At 33.5% G+C, this 21649-nt stretch overlaps 2 protein-coding genes across 3 annotated transcripts; one reads left to right on the top strand and one right to left on the bottom strand.

Moving 5' to 3' along the window:
• The first annotated feature begins 1181 nt into the window (after positions 1-1181).
• Positions 1182-3022, top strand: LOC107957631 (protein MOS2). Its single transcript, XM_016893178.2, has one exon. It carries the CDS (start codon positions 1396-1398, stop codon positions 2782-2784), a length of 1389 nt encoding a protein of 462 aa, XP_016748667.2. The 5' UTR covers positions 1182-1395; the 3' UTR covers positions 2785-3022.
• Positions 3023-4797: 1775 nt separating this feature from the next.
• Positions 4798-19938, bottom strand: LOC107960647 (phospholipase SGR2). Of its 2 annotated transcripts, none has more exons than XM_041112111.1 (22): positions 19568-19938; positions 18988-19230; positions 17579-17679; positions 16674-16868; positions 15948-16103; positions 15555-15626; positions 15313-15465; positions 15095-15145; positions 13365-13535; positions 11815-11964; positions 10405-10470; positions 9802-10314; positions 9656-9716; positions 9399-9526; positions 9101-9173; positions 8421-8523; positions 7905-7998; positions 7727-7789; positions 7353-7401; positions 7058-7158; positions 6402-6448; positions 4798-5501 (listed from the first exon to the last, which is right to left on the bottom strand). In XM_041112111.1, exons 2-22 carry the CDS (start codon positions 19202-19204, stop codon positions 5261-5263), a joined length of 2805 nt encoding a protein of 934 aa, XP_040968045.1. In that variant the 5' UTR covers positions 19205-19230; positions 19568-19938; the 3' UTR covers positions 4798-5260. The 2 variants fall into 2 exon arrangements, with proteins under 2 accessions (XP_040968045.1, XP_040968046.1); XM_041112112.1 differs by having other exon boundaries at positions 18988-19235; positions 19568-19935.
• Positions 19939-21649: the final 1711 nt, after the last annotated feature.

Here is a 21649-nt window from a genome sequence, read left to right as displayed (position 1 = left end):
TGAACTATTCAAAACTTTTCATTTAGGTCACTAGGATGTTAAATCACTTTTGTATGGCTTTCTCCATTAGCATCACTTACACCAATCGAAAGCTTTCATTCTCCTTCTCTTCTGCAATTCAGTTCTTTTTATTTTTATTTTTATGAAACAACTTTGAACATCATAAATTTGCAAACTAAAATCCAAACAACTTCCTTCTCCAATCTCCAACAATGACCATCAGGTTGACTTGAATCTAATGTATATTTTTCTATTCTTTGATGGGTACTGATCTATCATATTGATCGTCAAATTGTCATTTAGAGTTTGCTAGCCAAACTTAAAAAAATTAATAAAAATAACCCTGTGATTTAAATAAAAAACTTTTAAACAATTCAATCACTTAAATAACAACTTTCGAATAATCTAAACTTTAGTGACTTAATGAAAATTTTTTGAAGTCGAGTGACCAAAAAGGTAAACTTATAAATAATTTTGTATCTTGGTGTAGTTAACCCAAAATATTAAAATATTAAAAAAATATTATGTTGAAAAAAGTTTAGAGACTAAAGTTGAAAATTTTACTAAATTGAGAGGTTAAATATTACTTTATCCATTTTTTATTTGATAACTCAACTTTTACTATTTTAGAAGATAAAATAAAATTTAAATAGGTAAAATGATAAATTTAATCCTCAACATTTATATTCTTTTTGTTAATATAAACCTATTTTTTAGCTAAATTTGGTTGTTAACATTTCGAAAAGTGTCTAATTACTTTTCTTCAATAAGAATGTTGATTAAACATTAATTTTTTAACGATGTTGAAGTAACAACCTGTATGGTAGTCTACATGCACTCATGCTAAAATAAAAATATTTATCTTATATTTCATGTTAATAAATAATTAAAAATTTATAAAAAATATAAAAGTTTAAGAGGTTTAGCATGAAGTCCACGTTAATTGCTATGTAAGTTGTCATGCTAAAAGAATTAATATTTTAGTTAGTATTTTTACTAAAAACATTAAATTAATTATTTTTCGAAAAATTGATAAACAAATTTGACATTTTTAAAAGATTTAGATCAAATTTAACTTAAAAAAAATATAAAAACCATATTAACAAAAAATGTAAATATTAAGGACTACAATCCACATTACACCATTTAAATATAATAAAAATTAGAGTATGATGTACCTCTCTGTTCATTTTCAATTTGTAACTAAATTTCCTCGCCAGCTTGTGCATTTGTGTCGGTCTTTGTATTCTCGTTCTTTCCACCCTTTCCCTAAAAAATCAAATCCCTAACATTTTTATTCTTCAATTTTGACCTAATCCCATCGTCCCCTCTGCTTTCCGTTGAGATCCGGCATAAGCTTTTTTCTGGTTTTCAGCGGATTTTCGATTCGACGCCATGAAACTATCCTTCTCTCTCCCCTCCAAATCAAAACCCACCCAAAAAGTGTGCATCCCCAAGCCCTCCACCACCCAAGATGACCTAAACCCCAAAGAATTTGTCACAGAATTCGACCCTTCCAAAACCCTACCCGACCCCAATTCCAAGCCCTCCTACGTAATCCCTCCCAAGCAAAACGAATGGCGCCCCTACAAGAAGATGAAGAATCTTGACCTCCCTCTCCAATCCGATGCCTCTCGTGATCTCCAATTCGAGCTTGATTCCTCCTCTCACAATCCCAACCCTGATTCCGCAATCTCTTACGGTCTCAATCTCCGCAATAACAGCTCCACCAAGGGCGAGGCGGATAACAAAGATGTAACTCCTGGGTCAGCAGCTCCCGTCGAGACGCTCCTTCTCCAGAGTTTTAAAGAGGATTTGAAGAAGTTGCCCGAGGATCGAGGGTTTGAGGAGTTCGAGGATGTACCTGTGGAGGGTTTTGGTAAGGCTTTGCTTGCTGGATACGGGTGGGTTGAAGGTAGGGGAATTGGGAAAAACGCTAAAGAAGATGTTAAAGTAAAGCAATACGAGCGGAGGACCGACAAAGAGGGGTTAGGGTTTAGTTCTAAGGAATTTAAAGACAGAGGACAGGGTTTGAAGAATGTCAAAGAGAATATTGACAAAAAAGAAAGAGAGGAGGATGAAGATGGGTTTTTTGTAGGGAAAGACGTCAGAGTGATTGAAGGGAGAGGGATGGGTTCCAAAGGTACAATAATGGAGAAGTTGGGCGATAGTTGGCTTGTTTTGAAGTTGAAGAATAGAGACGAAGAAGTTAAAGTCCGTATATCTGAGATAGCTGATTTGGGTTCAAGGGAAGAAGAGAAGTATTTGAGGAGATTGAAGGAGTTGAAGATTAGGGATGAAAAAATGTCGAAACATAAGGATGAAAGAAAGTCTAGTAAACGGAGTAGAAATACTGAAAAAAGAAGTGAAACACAAGTTAATGTGGAGAGAACTAGGACTAATGGTGATCGAGGGGTTTCTTGGCTTAAAAGTCACATTAGGGTTCGGATTATTAGTAAAAGTTTAGCAGGGGGGAGGTTATATTTGAAGAAAGGGCAGGTGGTGGATGTTGTTGGACCATATATGTGTGACATAGCAATGGATGAGAGCAAAGAGTTGATTCAAGGGGTTGAGCAGGAACTGCTCGAGACTGCATTGCCGAGGCGTGGCGGTCCGGTTCTTGTTTTGTATGGTAGGCATAAAGGTGTGTATGGGAATTTGGTAGAGAGGGATTTAGATCGAGAAATGGGTGTTGTAAGAGATGCTGATAGTCAGGAGTTGCTAGATGTGAAACTTGAACAGGTTGCTGAGTATACGGGGGATCCAAGCTATCTTGGGTATTGATTATGGCATATGCCTTCTCAACACAGATAAAAGCAATAGGTATTTTCTGCTAAAGTGTGCCCTTATGTCAATTTTTGTTCACCACCTATTGCCATGACAAACTCTGTATTATCTAAGTTATGGTTCAAATATAACCATTCTTGCTGTATTTTTGCTTGTACTTAGCGTATAAGCTTCTCCATTAGTGTTCAATTGGCAATTTAAAATATTCCAATTTATAGATTAGAATTCCAATCAATCTGCAAATGAAGATATTTTTCTTCCTCTCCTCTACCTGAACTCTACTTTAGGAAATTGACTTATGAAAAAAAGTTGAAAAAATAATTTTCTGGAATAGTTTATATATTTTATTGCTTGGAATGATAATTGTGTAAAATTATTTTTCATTATGCGGTTGCTTTCTGGAAATTTTGCATTGATATAAAGTATGAAAAGAAGCGATCCCTATGGTATATAGATCCTTCGTTGCTTTGCTTTAGCTTTTATTGAGAAGGGATTGATCCTGGATTAAATGACATAGCTGGAATGAGCAAAAGCTTGAAAGTGTCTTTTTCTTTTTATGTTTATGAATGTTTCTCTTGGTTTGTTCTGTTTTTCTTCTCTGCTTCTTATCTATCAATCAAATTGACTCATGTTAGTTAGGCATGAGGTACTTAAAAGAGAACACGGAATGTGAGAGAACAAGTAGGTATCTTGTTAGTGACAAGAAGAGGCTTCTATACTGTTAGTTCCATTCTGTGGGTATTAAGCATTAAGGAAAAGGATTGTTTGTTTGTTTGACGTACTCTTGAAACTCTGTGCAAGAGCTTGTATGTTTGGTTCTAAAACTAATGCAACTGTATCTACGCATTTTCTGCTAGTTTCTTCAAACCATAAAGTGAATGGATTCTTACCCCCTCGATCAATTAAGAAACTGGTATCAATTAATCATGTATATATTTTTAATTTTGAAAAAGGTAAATATAACTTCTTTACTCATTATGTGGTTGATTTGAAATATTATAATAAAGAACTTTGAAACTGGGGGTAATCTGCCTTATTTAGGAAAAGATATTTTTCTTGCAGGAGGTAATTATTGAAAATACTATGTTGTTTCTGATAATGTTTTCTAATGTTCTATGATTATTTTTGGGGGGTAATCAAACAGTGAAATTCCTAAACCATGTTAGTGGCTTTGTATTTCGAATAGGCATCCACCATCCGGTTCACAGTAAAAAAACCCGAGTTTTGATTATACGAACAAATTTTGATTTCTTAAAGCAAAAAATCACATAATTGACAAAACAAAACATGCAATCCAGTTGTTTTATTAAGTCAAAAATCAAAAGCATCCTTTTAATTAATTAGATAGACGTAGTGTAGCAGAACACATAAAATTTGCAGATAAAACTTCCAACATGGTGTGAATCATCCATCTAAAATACAAGAGTAAAAAGATAAGAGAGGCTCTCATTACACCTACAAACCAGATTCAAACAGGAGTACATACAAATTAATGTTAAATCCATGACAAAGCTAAGTAACATTATTACAAATACAACATATAATCCCTTATTTTATCTAGCAGATGCTACAGACAGGCATATATAGAAGACCCCCTAATAACTTAATGGGATGGGATTGTTGTATGCAGTCCACAATTCCTCAGAACTATTACCTCCAAATCCAGGTAAGGAGAGGGCTATAAAACTATCACAATTCCAGAGAAACATACCTAAGCATATATGAAGTAGAAGTTGAGCTTCTTCAGCCATTTTAACCACTGTCTGAGAAATGAGACCTCCAATAGATTACCCCAAACGAGATGCAATCTGTTAGGAAATTTTAACTTTCTCTGCCAAGAAAACCAACAGCATTAGGATGCAAAGGGATACCAAATCATCACTTCCAAAATTCTGCACTCCACAAAAATAAATGCTCTCTACATTCATGACAAGTTATTTTTAGTATCCAGAACAGATCAAAATAGTTTATCAACTACCAATTTTTATAATACCAAAATAAAATATTCAATGACCCCTGGAGCCCAGACAAGGCAAGAATTATAATAGTTAAAATTAGTAACCAACAAGATTCTTCAGTTTATATACCATGTAAACTTTCTGCACTAATAGTACACCTGTACATTTGTTCGAGCCACCTAAATTCACCAAAAAGTATACGACTTTGGTACAATTATCTGTGTTCCATTTTTGTACAGAGGGAAGCAGATACCAGAACACCTTTGTGTCTACTGCAGCATATGCAACAATCATAGTCTCCGAATTCTACTTCTTTCCTTCAGTTCTTGAGAATCCATGTAAAAGAATGGCATGCCAACAATCTTGTATTTAAATACAAGATTAAAGACCCAAATGCAGCAACATGAGTTGCAACAGCAAAAGTCACTTCTGGTATGATGGTATAGTGCATAACTTCATAATCAGCTCAGCTTGTACAAGTCTAGCGCACGGCAAGAAAAGAAATCTGTTGCCACTCAAGACTTCTTTACAAATTTCTTAGCTTCCCTCGAGAAACTTTTCACCATAATTCTGTCAGAGAACGTAAGAGGAGATTCTTCATCAGGAGACCCTCTGTGATCAGACCAACCCGTAGAAACACTCTTATCCTTTGAGCTGTCTCCATTGGATTCCATAGAGGAGTCGGGATCTTCAGGTATATCTCGATATAAATGTTTCAAAATGAACAGTGCAGTATCATAATCTCTCCAATAGTTTCTGTTAAACCAAAAGTCTAAATGAGAGTAAAACTATATACTTTTATTCTTCAAAACTGAGGCACCATCAAACACAAGGTTCAAACTATTAGACCATTACAAGTATTCTTACTGCATAAAATTAGAAAACATGAGGACATTATGAAAGAGGAAAGATAAGCAAATTTTGTCTTTTACTACATTATAATAGACACATTAGAATAGACTCTTCGCTCATTTTAAAAAGAGAAAAAAATATATGAGCACATTTCTTGCGGGGCTTGTCTGGAGGCAGTAAGATCCCCAAATTTCGTTCTTTTACCTTATTTGTTCATATACTATTAATGCTTTTCAGTTCTCATCTCTTATTAAAAAAAATCAGTTTGATGTTACTGTCAATAACATTCATTTACAATTCCAACCTCAAAACTAAAAGTGACACAGTATATTAGAACATGAGAAATAAAAAAAGATAATCTGGTCATTTGCATTGAAAACTAATAGTACTACTATTGAGGGTTCTCATCTCACAATGGTCAATTTTCATGTTTGCCATGGTCTTACATTCAAGTTTAGCCTCTCCACCAATTATCTTTTGGTTTTATAGTTGGATGTTTAACATATGAGCTAAGACACTAAAAGACTCTCCACGATTAATGATCAAGTCCATATGTTGTTTGATGGCCCTTATTTGTTTGTCCACATGGCATGCAGGCCAAAGAAAATATCCAATAGTTCAGGATTTCCTATGATAACTGCAAAGGAGGATGACTGAACTTTTCACAAGCACACTACGTCCAGGACCAGAAATGTGACAATATGCCATAGGAAATACATAGCATACCCATTAGTCTGCCCAAAAATGAATCCAAACCTGTACAGACACCTACATGCATATCATACAACAATTCAAGAATCTTACGTATGTGATCCAATGGCTTGTAGATATGGATGTTCAAATGTTTTATCCTGTAAAATGAAAAGACCCATGTTAGGAGAAATCAGCAATATGAACCAGCAGTCATGATAAAGAGCACACACTAAAAACCCTCATGTGGAAAAACCAACCAACCAATCAAACTCACTCCACCTTTTCTTTAGTCACAAAGCTCCTTGAGTTCTGATCTTAAGTTTTAATTTGGCATTATCCCACTTAACATTTGTTACAGAAGATACTTCAAAATGGTATTTTGATACTTCCTCATCCAACTCAAATTACTATTATGGCTAAACTATTAGAATTACGATCACAAGAAGCTGGAAGCCGGGAATGACCGTTACATATGGCATTAAAGTGCCTCATTCTCCAATTACATACTGTCCTATTTAGGTTAGAGCCATAGGTCTATAAGGACTCATGATCAGTGCTACTAGATCAAATGGTACTAAGTACAAATGAAAGACAGAAAGAAACAAAAAATTAAACTGAAGAGTCCTGGCTGGAAAGTGTGGCAAGAAAAAGTTCACATGCAGTCCCATTTTCACATGTACACACCAATGCACAAATGCTCACACCCAAAAAAGAAAGGGGGGGGGGGGAGGAAGGAACTCAAATAGCATCACTGTATAATTACATACTTGAAGCATGTGATCTATTCGCCCTTCTTCACTCCCAGTTAACCTTTCAATCATTTGAGAACCATATGATCTCTCTTCTTTCTCTTCCATGTTCTCTGGTCCTGTTGTGATTAAAAACAAATAAATGAAAGAAAGAAGGTTGAATAAAAATACAGGGGCAATGCAGATTAGGTCAAAATCAATTTTGTTGGAGGTACAAAGGTAATATGAACTTATTCATGCTACTTTCTTTACATAAAAAGGAAATTAAAACAAAAAAGTGTTGCAAAAAGCTTTGGAGAAACTACTGATTTACCTTCTAGGTCGTCAGTGTTTCTTGATTGGCAAACTGTGAGCACTTTAGCCTGTTCAAGAAGCATATAGTGTAGAAGTTTATAAGACCAGGAACTAAACAAATACCAGTTAGTAATGTGAACCCCAAAATATGATTCAATGAGACTCCAAGTTTGGCAGATACATAGCATTAAAAAAACCACTAAAGCAAAAAATTCAAAATTATCATAAAATGGATTTTGATCATCATTCCTACACACACATACTTGTAAAGTTTCAGGAATAACCATGGAATTGGCACTTGGACTGAGAAACTTTTGAGAAGTTTTCATTTTTCATAGAAATCAAAGCAATAGAACCAAACAAAATGAGATGCTGGAAAGTGTAATAACCCACCCTTATAAAGCTGAGACGATCCATTACTCCTTGAGAACGAGCAGCTAAATCTTCAGTGAATTCCTAAACATATCACACAAGCATAACAAAAAGTGATAGGTTAAAGATACACCAAGGGGGCCAACTATGAGAAAGTGGGAAACATTATCTGATGTCATGCATGTATCAAAGGCCTTACTTGAAATCCAATATGCAACCTTCTTCCACCTTTGTGATAAGGGATAATGACAGGACGTTTTGTGATGTGTTCTTTGCAAACAAGTGGTTCTATTCTGCATAAAGATACAAAACACTGTCAAGTTTAGGACAGAATAAAATAACAAATTAAAGAGGAGAAAAATGGACCATTTTCTGAATCAAATAGGGATGGCAAGGGGGAGGATGCCACCAAGTTGAGGACACACAAAAATACATAAAAACATGACACACACAATGTATATGCATGTGTGCACTTATATCAAGTTATCAACAAATCAAACTCATAAAGCTAGAATGGGCCATTCCTCACCCACACACCCACCCTCCTTAAGGGTTAAAAGGATAATATTGTCTACTCCCAAGTATGGCAATCCTACCAATTTTGTTAGGCTAATAAAAAAGGCTCATGCCAAGTCTTGAATCAACCATTTCACTTAAGGAGTTTGACATTCTCGATTCCAATAAGAATAAAAAATGCATAACAGGTAGCACCAACCTATATGCTACAGGATCATATGGGTGGAAGATGTTGAGCATTTGACGACAAGCTGGCATCTCTTCGGAAATGTTTTCCTCATCCCAATAATCTTGGCCTTTGCCTGCAATACAAAGAGAGACAATTAGCAGTTCAAGCAAAGTACCAAAAAAAGCATATAAACAATGACCGTTGAGAAATGAAAGAATATCTGGGAAAATAAGGCGAGAAACATAATGTTGGGACCTGAAGGTTTTACTTGAACTGGAGATAAGAAAGATAGAAATATACTAGCTAATCACATCTCGACAGCAGAGAACTAAATCAGTGGCACACTGCGAAACCATAGTATTTGATCATAAAATTTTAAAAAAATAATTGGGCAGAGTCATTAGAAGAATAAAGTGAAGTAAGCAACAATAAAATAAAATGTGAGATCATTTATATAAGAACCAGGCATAGCTTGAAGTTAAATGGCAACAACCAAAATAAAGTTAAACCATTGTCATAACTTTCTGAGACTCCATAACATATGCAAAAACTATAATTTTCACCAGCCAATGGAATCCATCCATATTAAAAATGAAAAATGTAAAAAAAAAAACTGTTCAAAGTAAGGGGGAAATCAGAAATATGCTGAAAGAACTTCTATGTGATGTGCCAATATAAAAGCACAAGAACATCTAAGATTTGAGAATTACCAAGTCCAATACGGATATTGCGAAGGGCAAGGAACACTCCCAGAGGTGATCCCACTGCAAAGAATGTGTCAACCTGATATCATAAATTGTTAAATGTAGTTCATATAAGATTATTAACGTATCCACATTTTTCTATTTCTATGGACTGCACGTGTTTGTATGTTTGTTGTGTGTCTACAGATAATGCTAAAATACCACAAAAATGTAGTCTATCTTAAAAAGAAGGTACTCTACCACAATACAACAAGAAGTCTCATTAATGAAAGAAAAACAGTTACTATTATTATTTTCACCATACCTTGAATTCAAGCTTTGTGTATCTGATATAAGGTGTATATCTCTGTGGTGCATCATCCAACGTAACTACCAGCTTTTGATTGAACTTCTGCAGCGGAGGTGGCTTTCGCCCAAGCATCTCCTTATTTTCTATTATGTAAGGGATTGATACTTACATAAGAATTTCTTCCATAGGAATGAACAAACTAGTAATGAAAAGCATACAGACTCCTTTCTACTTGCAAAGAAAAAAATAGAAATTTCCTTTAAGCAACATACCAGTGGCATCCTCACTTTTATGTGATTGCAGTTCTGCAATTTTCGCCTCCAGGGAATTAACCTGAAGCACGAAACTTTCATTTAACACATTGGAATCCAGAAAAGCATTTTGATTGCTTATATAATATGCATATCAAAATTCCTACCTCTTCCCTAAGCATTTTGATTTTTTTATCCTTATATCTGGCTTCTTCACTCTTTTCCTCCGTCACTTTCTCTGAAAGACCAGCAACATCTGTAGCTTTACCTAATCCACCCTCATCCAGCAAAAGGGTTCCATTAACATCATTAAGTAATTGATGCACATCCTCCTCACAGCTTTTCTGAATAGAGTCCTCAGCAGACACATCAATTTCAGAATTTACTAAGGATTCATCTTCCACATTCCCTTCAATCACCAAAGCAGTTGGTTGTGAAACCAACATGTCTTCACCAACACAATCTACTGCATCCTTCATCCTCACATTGATGTTGTTTTCCTCTAGATTATCCAAAGAACTGGGATTAGAAGATTGGTTATTCGTATCAACGGGACATCCAACATCCTTTGAGTGTTTCTCATACACCCATTCCATTGGAAATGGGGAGGAGAGATTCTCTTGATGGCAGAGGATGTCATAGGAGAGGACGCTTCCCAAAGAATGTCCATATATGGAAACCTAAACAGAATTGATATAATTACAAATAATTAAATGCAAACATGATCACAATAGTAACATAACTAAATAAAAGACAGACAACTAACATACCTTTCCGTCATAACCAGGATTCCGTTTAAGAAACTTTAAATACAGCCTATTTAACTGGTTCGAAACCTGCATGAAAAAATGTCAAATACATTTGGTTTCAAATTTTAAAATTTTCAGACTGTAAAAACCGTATTTTATGGAATGATTCAAACAGAAAATGAACCAATAGAAATCATAAGAAATGTGAGACACCTTAAAACTTGCTCTAGAAGTAGATCCTATAATTGATCTTTATTGATGGTCAACTTCACCAACTGCCTATAATTCTCCTCCATGATATTAAACCAAATAATTTCCTGAAATTATAATGTAGATCTTACATCTGATAGCACTAAAGTTCCCCCATGTCTCCTCAGAGATCATTGATAATATGCTAAAAGAGGAAATTTTACAATATATTTCCTTCTTTTGGAGCCAAGATGATAAACCAACAATCCTACACTTTTGCTTGTCCAAGAAGCCTTGAAAGTTACTTGAAATATTTCTCAAACTTAACCACTAAATAAGTTGAATATATCTAAGCTATACATATCACATTGAACATAATCACCTACATAAATCACTAGAAGATGATTCATTCATAACATACAGTTCCAGATATGATAGAGAACTATGCAGGAAGTAAGAGCATTCAGTAACCTTGAATAGAACCATACAGCCTAATCCAAGGTGGTTCACATGTCTGAATCACCTAACTACCATTTATATTTTCTATTTCCAGTACCCTTTACTGGAAACTTGCCAGCAGTGTATATTAGGCAATTGTGTTTTTAGCTCCCACATGAAAACCGTACAAATTTGCACAAAAGTTTGCCATTATTTAAACAAAATTACATATTCAAGATACTAACCAAGATAGCAATTAGTTCTTAACAAAATTAGACTCATCTTATCTGGATATTAAAAGGCTAAAAAGATCTATAAAGTAAGTGTTTAGGGTGAAAAAAGTTATAGATCCACATTCTTTTTTCTTTTTGAAAAAATTCTACAACAGTAGCTCAAACTTTTTTCCTATAACTCTTTAGATCAAAGTACATCCCCCAGTTCCAAGGACCATTTTTATGTGAAACTGAAAGTTAAATTCCTTATTACCAGCTCCAGTGCAAGATATTGAAGATGCAGCGTAGATATCTTAGAGAAAAGCCCTTAAAGCAGTGCAAGAGCCAATTCCCCAGTGAGACTGATTGCTATTATACCCAAGGTCTAAAATGCTTCAGTTTATCAATTGGCCCAAGCCCAAGAAATAATCTAGCAATGAATTGAATCTCAAATTCTAAAAATTGTTTGACAAATTCTTCTGCAATTCCTCCATTTAGATCTATGGTAATAATTCTAGGAACAAAAATTAATAGAAGCATTTTAGAATAATCATGCAGACTGTAAATATTAATATAATAGCAAAGAGAATACCGAGTTGATAATGCTCTGACAGTATATGGGACTCATGTAGTATAATACATCATGAACAGTAGCACTTAGCATAACACGCAAACCCCGCACACCATCTAGTGTGATTTTCTCAACTGCAGCTTCACCACTGAGCTTCAAGCCTTTTCTCCACTGAAAAATGAATGTGAGGTACCATGAAAAGATAAAATCAAAAAATAGAAAAAAAAAGAAATGAAAATTGCATTGAAGCATAAAAGACAAGAAAATGACTAAGAAGAGAATAAAAACAAGCAAAACAAGCTCATAACAAATACCAAAAAAGAGTTTACAACACATATACATTCTGACAACCACGTATATCCAATGGAGTCCTGCGGTAGTCCCTAATTACAGCAGAAAATACCATCCATTCATGTCTAAATATTATAGAAATCAAATTACACAGAACTTCCACTTCTTTTTCCAAGAAGAACTCCCTTCCACATGACCTTTCATAACATCCATTGCTTTGATCTAACCTATGTTTGAAACTATCAGGCTCCCAACCAGTTCCAGCAGACAATTATTTCATCTTATGGAAGAAAAGAAATGTGAGTGAGCCAAAAAAAAAAAAGCATCAACCTGGGGTTAATGCTTGTACATAATACAAAGCCGATATGGTCCAGCAAGTTCCTAGTGGTGCAGTTAAGGCTAGTGTTTGTACAGAATACATCCTAAACGAATTATTCTAATAGAAAGGCACTATATCTTCGTATTTCAATCATCATTTCTTTAGTAAATAAAATTAATTAGTTCTTCAAGATTTCAAAGAAAAACAAACTCACCCATTATGCCAACCTACTTTTTTTATACTAGTTTTGTTGATGTGCTTGCATTCAACCAAGCAAAGTTCAAAACTCAAACCAACAAAATCTTTCATGCTCAAAACAATGAACTATAATAACAATTTGCTTCCCAAAACGTAAACATGGGTCTATAAATGTATACGACCTAAAACCACACAATCCATCATGAATTCATTTTTCAGATTCATCTTCTAATATTTCTTCATTTTAGCTTCATTAATCTTCTCATTTATATCACTTGAAGTTCTTTAGGGCTGGCTAAATTTATCTGTGATAAAACAGATTTTAAAGCAGTTAGGTTCTCAAAAAACCAATTATTGCAGAAAGCAGGCAGGTTCTTAGAAGTAACCCAATACTTGATCCCACTAAAATATTAATATTGAGCAATAATGTGTGGTGATTCTTAAATATGAACCCAGAAGATGCCAACACAAGATTTTGCCACACAAGGGCCTATATAATGTGCATAAAAGAAACACTGTAATGCTAGAGTTCATGGAAACAGCCTGTCACATTGTGACAGACAATCAACTTATTTAGATAAAGCAATCTTATCCACTGAAAATAACACAGTGAGCAAAGAGTATTATCATGACAGAGAATGATAATAAGGACACAATAACAATGATATAAAATCATTCATGTTCAGAACAATTTTTGTACTTAATAAAAAGAAACAAACAAGGAAAGGAAGTATAAGATCATTATAGAGGAACAATTTATTACCTGACAGGGAATGAAAAGGACTCTTTGTGTGCGCCTTTGATGTGAAGTCAGGTGTTTCTCAGCAAGGGTTGCTGTGATGTGCCGAAAGTTGCCAACATCATCAACCAAATTAGATTTCTCCAACCTTTGACCAATACCGTGGACCATAAAGACCAAGTGTCGAACAGGAACCTAGATGAAATATATACAGTCTTGTTGTAAACATCATTAAGCAGATAGAAAGGCTCTGATATTTACAAATATGCACAATATTTGTACCAAAAAAAGATTAGAGGAAGAAAAGGAATGAAGTTAAAAAGCAGCACAGTTAGAAGTTTAGGATTCAATTAAAAGCAAATGTGAAATCAGACACATACAACAAGTCTACATTATTTTCCATGTAAAAGATCCATCTTGTAAAAGGTTTGTCAACACAAACTTCAGCATATAATCAAAAGAAAGCATCCCTTTATCTTCCGGGCAATTGCTAATCAAGTCACCCAAACCCATCATAGTATTGAAAAGTGTGCATTATATTAACAATTGGAATGTCATGTAGTTGGATCATACCCACACTACAACAATTCTATTTACGCCAATGATAAAATGCTGCACGAAACTTGTTTATCCATGGTAGTTCTTAGCCCAAGTTAATCCTCAAGCACTGAATATTTTAGTATAGTACAGTAACAATAAATCCATCTGATCAAAAGCAGGAAACACACAACAATTTATTTCAATGAATAAGTCAAAACCAAGATGCAGTCAACCCAAGCAAATACTTCCAATTGCTGCTTTAAAATATAGGCTGTTATTATAGAACATTTGACTAGCTACATAGGTTCCTGGTTTGTTGCCATTAGGGTTACTATGCAATTTGGCCTCCAAAATACTCATTTTAATGTTTTAGTACCCAAAGAAAAATATCACAATTATGTACCTAGCTTTATATCCATCAATCGACGTTTTATCCAATAAAAATTCAACATCAGGAAACTTTTACGGGTCAACAATGCCATGTTTATATTTTTAGGGGAAAAAATATTTTCAAAATTTATTTCAACATATTTTAATTAAAAAATAAATTAAAAATGTTTTTTAGTTGAAAAAATTTTAACATTTTTTAAAATGAAACTATTTTCCTTTTTAAATTTTAATTGAATTTTTCAAAAAAATCTAAACCAGGGAAAGAGAGGGAAAGAGGGCAATCGGCCTCATATCTAACCATCTTGAGGCAGGTATCTCTCTCTCCCTGGTTCCTCCACCCCCACTGTTTTTGAACCTCAACAGCCTCAATCACGGCAGCTGAGGTCCAGTCAGCTGGCCCTCTCGCAACCCTAAGCCCCTTGTTCTTTCTTCCTTTCCCTTCTTCCTCCCCAACCCTAATCTTTACTTTTTTTTTCAATCCCTATTATATTTTCAAAATAAGAAAAATTCTTAACATGGTATGGACCAAACATGAGGCAACTTAGTAGCCGACTAAACTACATCAGCATTTTTTGTATCATTGGTAAATTGGGGTAACATGCAGGTAGAATACAAGTTCAAGTACCTGGTTGTGAATAATTTTTTTTTGTTTTCTTTAGGTACAAATCGTTAAAAGGTGTATAGGTCATGCGCCAATGTCAATAATAACCCTATCTATTATAATAATTATAAATAGTTTTTTTGAGAAATACCATGTAATTTCTTTTATCTATAATATTTAAAACGCATGGACATATGCAACAAACAAAGGCTCTAAAGCATACCTCAGAACAGTAATCATCCATTTCTTCCTCCCTTCTTTGACGTAATTCATCCTACAAAAGCCAAGCATATGGTTAAAAAGCCGATACTCTGATAGAAAAAGAAAATAAAGGTCCAACATCAGTCCATCGCACATATAATTGGCATATCAGCATATTTACCATTAAAACAAAGATTTTTTCTTGCTGTTAAAGCATAAGAGACGGAAAAGGGCGGAAACCTGGGTGGGTTTGGGGGAGTGAGATGCAGAGTAACCACGTCTTAACTTGATTGCACTTCCACTGAAACTTATGACACTTGAAAAACCAGAAGCGTCAACATTGAGCCAAGCCTCCCAAGTATCGTCTTCTCCAGTAAAAAGTGCATGCAGTCCCTGCATTAAGTGTTGCACCTCATGTCCTTAGGCATGACATATTATGATTTGAGTGAATAGTTTGTTCTTCCAGAAAATTATAAACATACTGGGGTAGAGCCCTGCAAATCAACTCTAGCTGCAAAAAGTCCTGACGGTTGAAATGTTCTCCTATGCCAAACCTGTGAAAAGGTCTAACTTCAGCGGAAATTATGATTATATTTATTAAAAAATAAAAACAAAAGGAATTGCTTATATATGCCTAAGTTCAATAAAATGAAAGAAAGAGATCAAGAATGAACAAGTTAAAAAACAAGAAAATGAAGATGGAAATAATTGGAAAGCCATCACAGTGCCCTCAAATTCTATGTGTTCAACGAGCAACAACATCACTGGCATTCTTGCAAAAGATTTAGGAGCTTCACTGGGATAGACAATGCAAACTCGGTAAATCAAAATTTATTGGGAGAAACCGGATCTTAGGACATCAATATGTTGCAAACCTTGTTACTATATGCAATCTCCAATTGTTCAGCTACATCTTCACGAAGTGGAAGCCAATCCACTCCCCCTTTACGAGCGAACCAGTGACCTCTTAAAACACGCCTATTTTCTCCATTCCAGTAAACAGGGAAGCAGTGTCTCTTAACTAAATCTACCTGCATTATTTAAACCATCTCAGTTATAAAAATCAATACCTGATTTGAGCAAATAAAACTTAGTGCTTCACAGTTACAAGAAAATTATTTTTAGAATTCTCAACTATAGGAATATGCCATTTTAGCACGCAAAGAAAAGAATTAATGTGACAATGTAACTTAAAAAGCATATCATACAAAATAAAAGATAACTTAAAAAGCATACCAGACAGATCCAAAGGTAACTTAAAAAGTATACCATACAGATGCAAACAACATTCCAAGACTCCAAAATATGGTGCAACATTCATGTGAAAACATATAGAAACTTATCAAAGAATGCAATCAGCTAATACATATCAAAGCCATAGATTGTCTGCACCAGGCAACAAAAAGGCTTTCTAATAAACACTACCTGAATTCATGACTGCAGGCTATTGCCCCACCTATATCCAGTTATGTAACAGGGAAAAAATCTCCCATCTTGCTACATAAAAGATTTGCACTGAAGGATCACACATCTTTTGCTTCAACTTAAAGTACAAATGCAAAAACCTGAATAGAACAGAAACTTGAATAGGAATGGGATACCTCATAGAGCCCTCCCTTTACAGGGACACCAACCCTCTCTTCTTCAAACCCATATAGTTGGGCTGATTGCAAACCCTTGGAAGAAGATGAATCTTCTCCCAAGTCCAACTTCTTGCCAGAACTACTTCGTCCTCTTGGACCTTCACAGCATTCAGCATATTCTTTCCACCAACTAGATAGTAGCTCTTCTTCTCTCTGTAAACATATATTCAACAAACTACAGGCTCATGGCCAAAAATAAAACAAACTACTAGGTGTTAAAAATATATATATACCACCTAATAACTTAAGCATAAACGTCTCGTTCACCAAAAGTATGATAAGAAATGAATGAGGAGACACCAACAATTTTTGAGAGACACACTACTTGATCAGGGTAAAAAAGGTAGGATATGATAGGAGAAACCAACAAAGAGTTGTTGTTTTTTTTTTTTTTTTGCTTGGTATAAGATCTAAAGCAGGATTGGACAGAGCCATGCTGTCTTTCTTTATCATATAGCTAGGATTAGTTTTTGAAATAGAAGATTGGAGAAAAGAAATGCAGAGATAATCGATTGTTATATTTCTAGGGTTGCCTTTCCAGTTCTTCAGTCTTCACCCTACTAGATTATTTTAATCCCTTCCCCCTGTGATTGCCCAAGCTAGTTGATGGGACACTTCTAGAATATAAAAAATTATTCAATCATCTTTTCTAATTAATTCAAATCAGACACAATAAGAAAGTATTTTTTGATTCCTTATTCAATCTAACAAAGGTACTCTAGTATTTAAATTGACACTAGCATAGAGCCCAATAAAATTCCAAAATGATTCAATAGTCAGAAGAAAGTCCAGCTACAAAGAATAATAAGGGATAGTCACTTATTCATGCAACATAATTATAAATTCAAAAGAAAAAGGAGGACCTGCAAGAAAGATGCCTCTATAGCAAGAGAATCCCTCATCCCAAAACGAAAATAGTCACTCTTCCCCACTATCTCAGTTCGAGGAATAGAGGCAGCTAGCTCTGTAGAGAGCAAAAGAGAAAAAAGAAGTCATCAAAATAATTTGAATCAAACTCATTCGCACAAAAAAGGCCTTTCATATGCTGGGGGATTGCCATGTCAACTTCAAAATTCTACACAAGGATACAATTCAAAGGAAACAGAAAGATTAGATAGTTTAATATGGTGAAAGACTTGTAAGTAAAAAATAATATTTGATACTATACTATGTATTTAAATAAATGATGCACATGTACCAACATCATTCCAGAAAATGAATCTTATCTTTATTAAAATTTGGCAAATAATACAAAGCATGGCAGCTGAAGCACAGAAAAATAAGTGTTATAACCCGAAAAAAGAATCCCTACTTAAGAGGGTAATCAAGAGAAAATATTCTTTCATGGAAAAGCCAGACAGCAACATTGGACCTGGAACTGTGACTACTAATGACCAGCAGCCTACCACCACAACCTCTCGATTCCTTTCCTGTGCCCAAATTAAGACGTTGATCTATCACATTTGTTCCACCTAATTTGTTTTCTTGTCTATTATTCACTTACAAAAATTGTAGAGGAAGTGGTCTGTGCATATTTCAGTATTTCAAAGGCATCCTTTGGGCCATGCAAATCTTCAGCATTATTCACCACTACCCACAATGATTGTAAACAGCTATACCATTCACTTTAGTGCGTTATTGCATCATCAATAGAACCCTGAAGCACTGCTCCATCTAACCATGACCTTAATGATCCATGACAGAACAGCAAAACTCTTTATCCCTCCAGAAATAGCAGGGAAAATTCAATTCTCTTCCAAGAGATTAAACTAAACAAAGAAAAGTTAGACTTAATATTATATTTTGGCCAACAGTGTTCAGAAGCGTTGCCATTTCCAAAGACTTATGCAACGCCCTTGCCTAGTTCTCTCTGGTCTGTAAGTTTGAATCATACTTGGAAGTGCATGCTATTAGTTTTTCTTTAAGGAGAAAAAAAAAAAAAGCAGAGATGGGTAAGAAATTAAAACTTCAATTTCTGAACCAACTATCCCTTCCAACTAAGCCCATTATCATTGTCGTCCAAAAGTTGATTAATCCAAATAGTCTATCACAAAGAAAAAGGAAAAACAATAGGACCAACAGAATGCATATTAAATTGCGCAAAAAGCTAACAATAGGACAAACTGCTCCATGAACACAAGAAAAATCTCTTCAATGTTTACAGTGCATTAGAATGTGTTGCTAACAAACTGCTCCATAAACACAACCAAAAGAGAACAGAAACTAAGAACAGCAAACTAAAACTAGACTTTGAAATCCAGCAGAAACTAACCATTTTCAGCTAAAGGAACCTTGTAAAAGTACCAGCGGACGTCACCCCCATCTGAAGGACTCCTTGTCTGTGCAAGATACTTCCGACGGCCCTTACAATGCTCTATCACATCCTCCAATCTTGCAATGTTAGATGGTGTATTCTTCAACAAATCGGGCGATGTTTCCTCCACCGTACTTGCTCCCACAACTGTGGGATTTGCTACCGATTCAGCCATTTAAATCAAAGCTTTAATCAGACTACCTGCAATGTATCAAATCAAGTACATGTTCTCTTTAATTTGTCTTTCCTCAACATAAAAAGAGACAAACAGATAGGAAATGGAATTATGCTTTCAAGCTTCTTTTTTTCCTAACAGAAGGATATTCTACAATTTGAACAGACATGCAAAGAAGCGAAAATCCAAGAAAGAACATCAAATTTAACTAAAAAAGTTTTGAATTTCAAAAAGTAAAAAGCAGAGTGTTCTCCAATTCTAAACAAACCCAAATCTAAAGGATGCAAAATCATAAAATTTAACATTCTTAAATTCAAACGCAGGTCCAAACCAAAGTTGCACAAATAAAAAAGGAAACAAGACCTTTTTGAATACTGAATTGCTAAAGAATTTGTTAATATTTTACTGATATCAGATCATCCATCTTGCACTCTCAAGAACAGTGGAGACTTTTCGTGTAAATGGCGTTTGATTTACTTTTTTCAACTTCCGTAGCAGCATAAGCTATCAGAACCTCTGTTTCTTTCGCTTTGCCAGCGAAAAAAAGAAGATTGAAAATAGGAAAAGAAAAGAACAAAAGTAACCGCCCTAATTCTATTTTATTGATAAAGAATAGTATTAGAAATGGTATATTCGAAAATGAAGAAAGTTGGAGCATTGAATTGAATGGCAGTTAGATTTAGGTTAATTGAATGTCTGGTAGTGAAGAACCATGAAACTTGATCATCAAGAGAACGCCAAAAAAAAAAAATGGCGGTTGCTGCTGTGCTGGGCTCGTAAGGTCAAAGAGTCCAACAACTCTTCCTGAGTGACTGGTTGTTTGTTTTCACTTTCATTTTTTAAATTAAATCAAATAAATATGAACAAAATTGGTAAAAAGACCTTTCCAGTCCCTTTAAATTCAAATTTGAGCAATTTAGTCCCTTTCAAAAAATTTGAGCAATTTAATCCCTGTTATTTTTGAAAGTGGACAATTAAGAACAATTAATCAGGGCACTAATGTATTTCATCAATTGTGCATAATTTTGATTGGTAAAATAACAAATTTAACCTTTGACGTTTATATATTTTGTTAATTTTGTCTTGATTCTAAAATTTCAATAAATTTAACATCAACATTTTCATATTTACAAAAATAGTATAGGCTAGATTTGTTAAATTATGACCAAATTGATAGAATAATAAATTACAGGAGCTAAATTTGTTATGAAACTAATCAAAATTATATAAATTTAAAGAAAAATTTGATGCTGAGATTAATTGTCTTTATTTACTTATTTTTAAAATTGACAATAATAACTCTAATTTTTTAAAATTACCACTTGCTCAATATCAAAATTTAAAAGGAATATGAAAAGTTTTTTTTACCAGTAACTTTTTATTAGATTATATGAAACCCTCGCACAATGTAGACCAAACAATTTTTTTTTAAATTTATTCAATAATTATTATAAGTGGAATGGTAAATAATTTATATACATACATCTCATTAAACATGCATTTGATATTTGAATATGTGATTTTAGTTAATTTATGTAAAACTTACATAAAATTATAAAAAGATAAAAAATATTATCATAATAATATTTTTTATCCTTTAAAATAAATGATGTATTAATTTTTTCAATTGACTTGATACTCGATTAATTTGTGACATCAACTTACTAAATTTTAATGAATAAAATCTAGTAACCCCTTTGATCCAGATTTATAAAAGGAAAACTATTATGTTGTTATCAATTATAATCTTGTATTTATATGTTTATACTATTTATAAATAGTTCAATTGAGTTGGTGCCACTTTTTATTGAGTCTCAATTCAATTGTTAAATTATTAAAAGGTCTTAATTTTAAAAAATCAATAAATATTATTTTAGAGATATTTTTTTCATTTTCATATAAAATGCAGGAAAATATATAAATGTGTATATATTAGGATTTGAAATCAATATTTATAAAAATTATTTCTCAACTTGACCATTTCAATTAAATTCACATTTAACTTTAACATTAAATTTCAATAAATTTATTATGTATTCTTCATCTAGTATATATATATATTAATTATTTTATTATAAAATAATAAAAATATAATTTTTAAATTTATATTTAATTACTATAAAATTAAACTTTTTTATGAAGTAAATTTAAATATTTTAAATTTATATTTAATTAAATTATATGTAAACTTTGAGATATAGATATATTGAATTATGTGTACTCGGAATAAATTCATTATTTAAAGATTAAAAATAGAATTATAATAATGAAAGAAAAAGGGGAATATGAAATTTCAATAATTATTAATGGGTTTTGTTGAAAATAAACTCAACTCTATTAATTTGAAAAACACGTGTTATTATATATATAATAGTTAAGATTTAAAAATTAATTTAAGATTTAACTATTATCCCCAACAATTTGCCACAACAATTATCACAACAG

The sequence above is a fragment of the Gossypium hirsutum genome, chromosome A05 (assembly GCF_007990345.1).
Source record: "Gossypium hirsutum isolate 1008001.06 chromosome A05, Gossypium_hirsutum_v2.1, whole genome shotgun sequence".
In the NCBI taxonomy this organism is placed as follows: Eukaryota; Viridiplantae; Streptophyta; class Magnoliopsida; order Malvales; family Malvaceae; genus Gossypium; species Gossypium hirsutum.
Note: the sequence above shows the minus strand (reverse complement) of the source record. Positions and strands in the feature narration are given on the sequence as shown.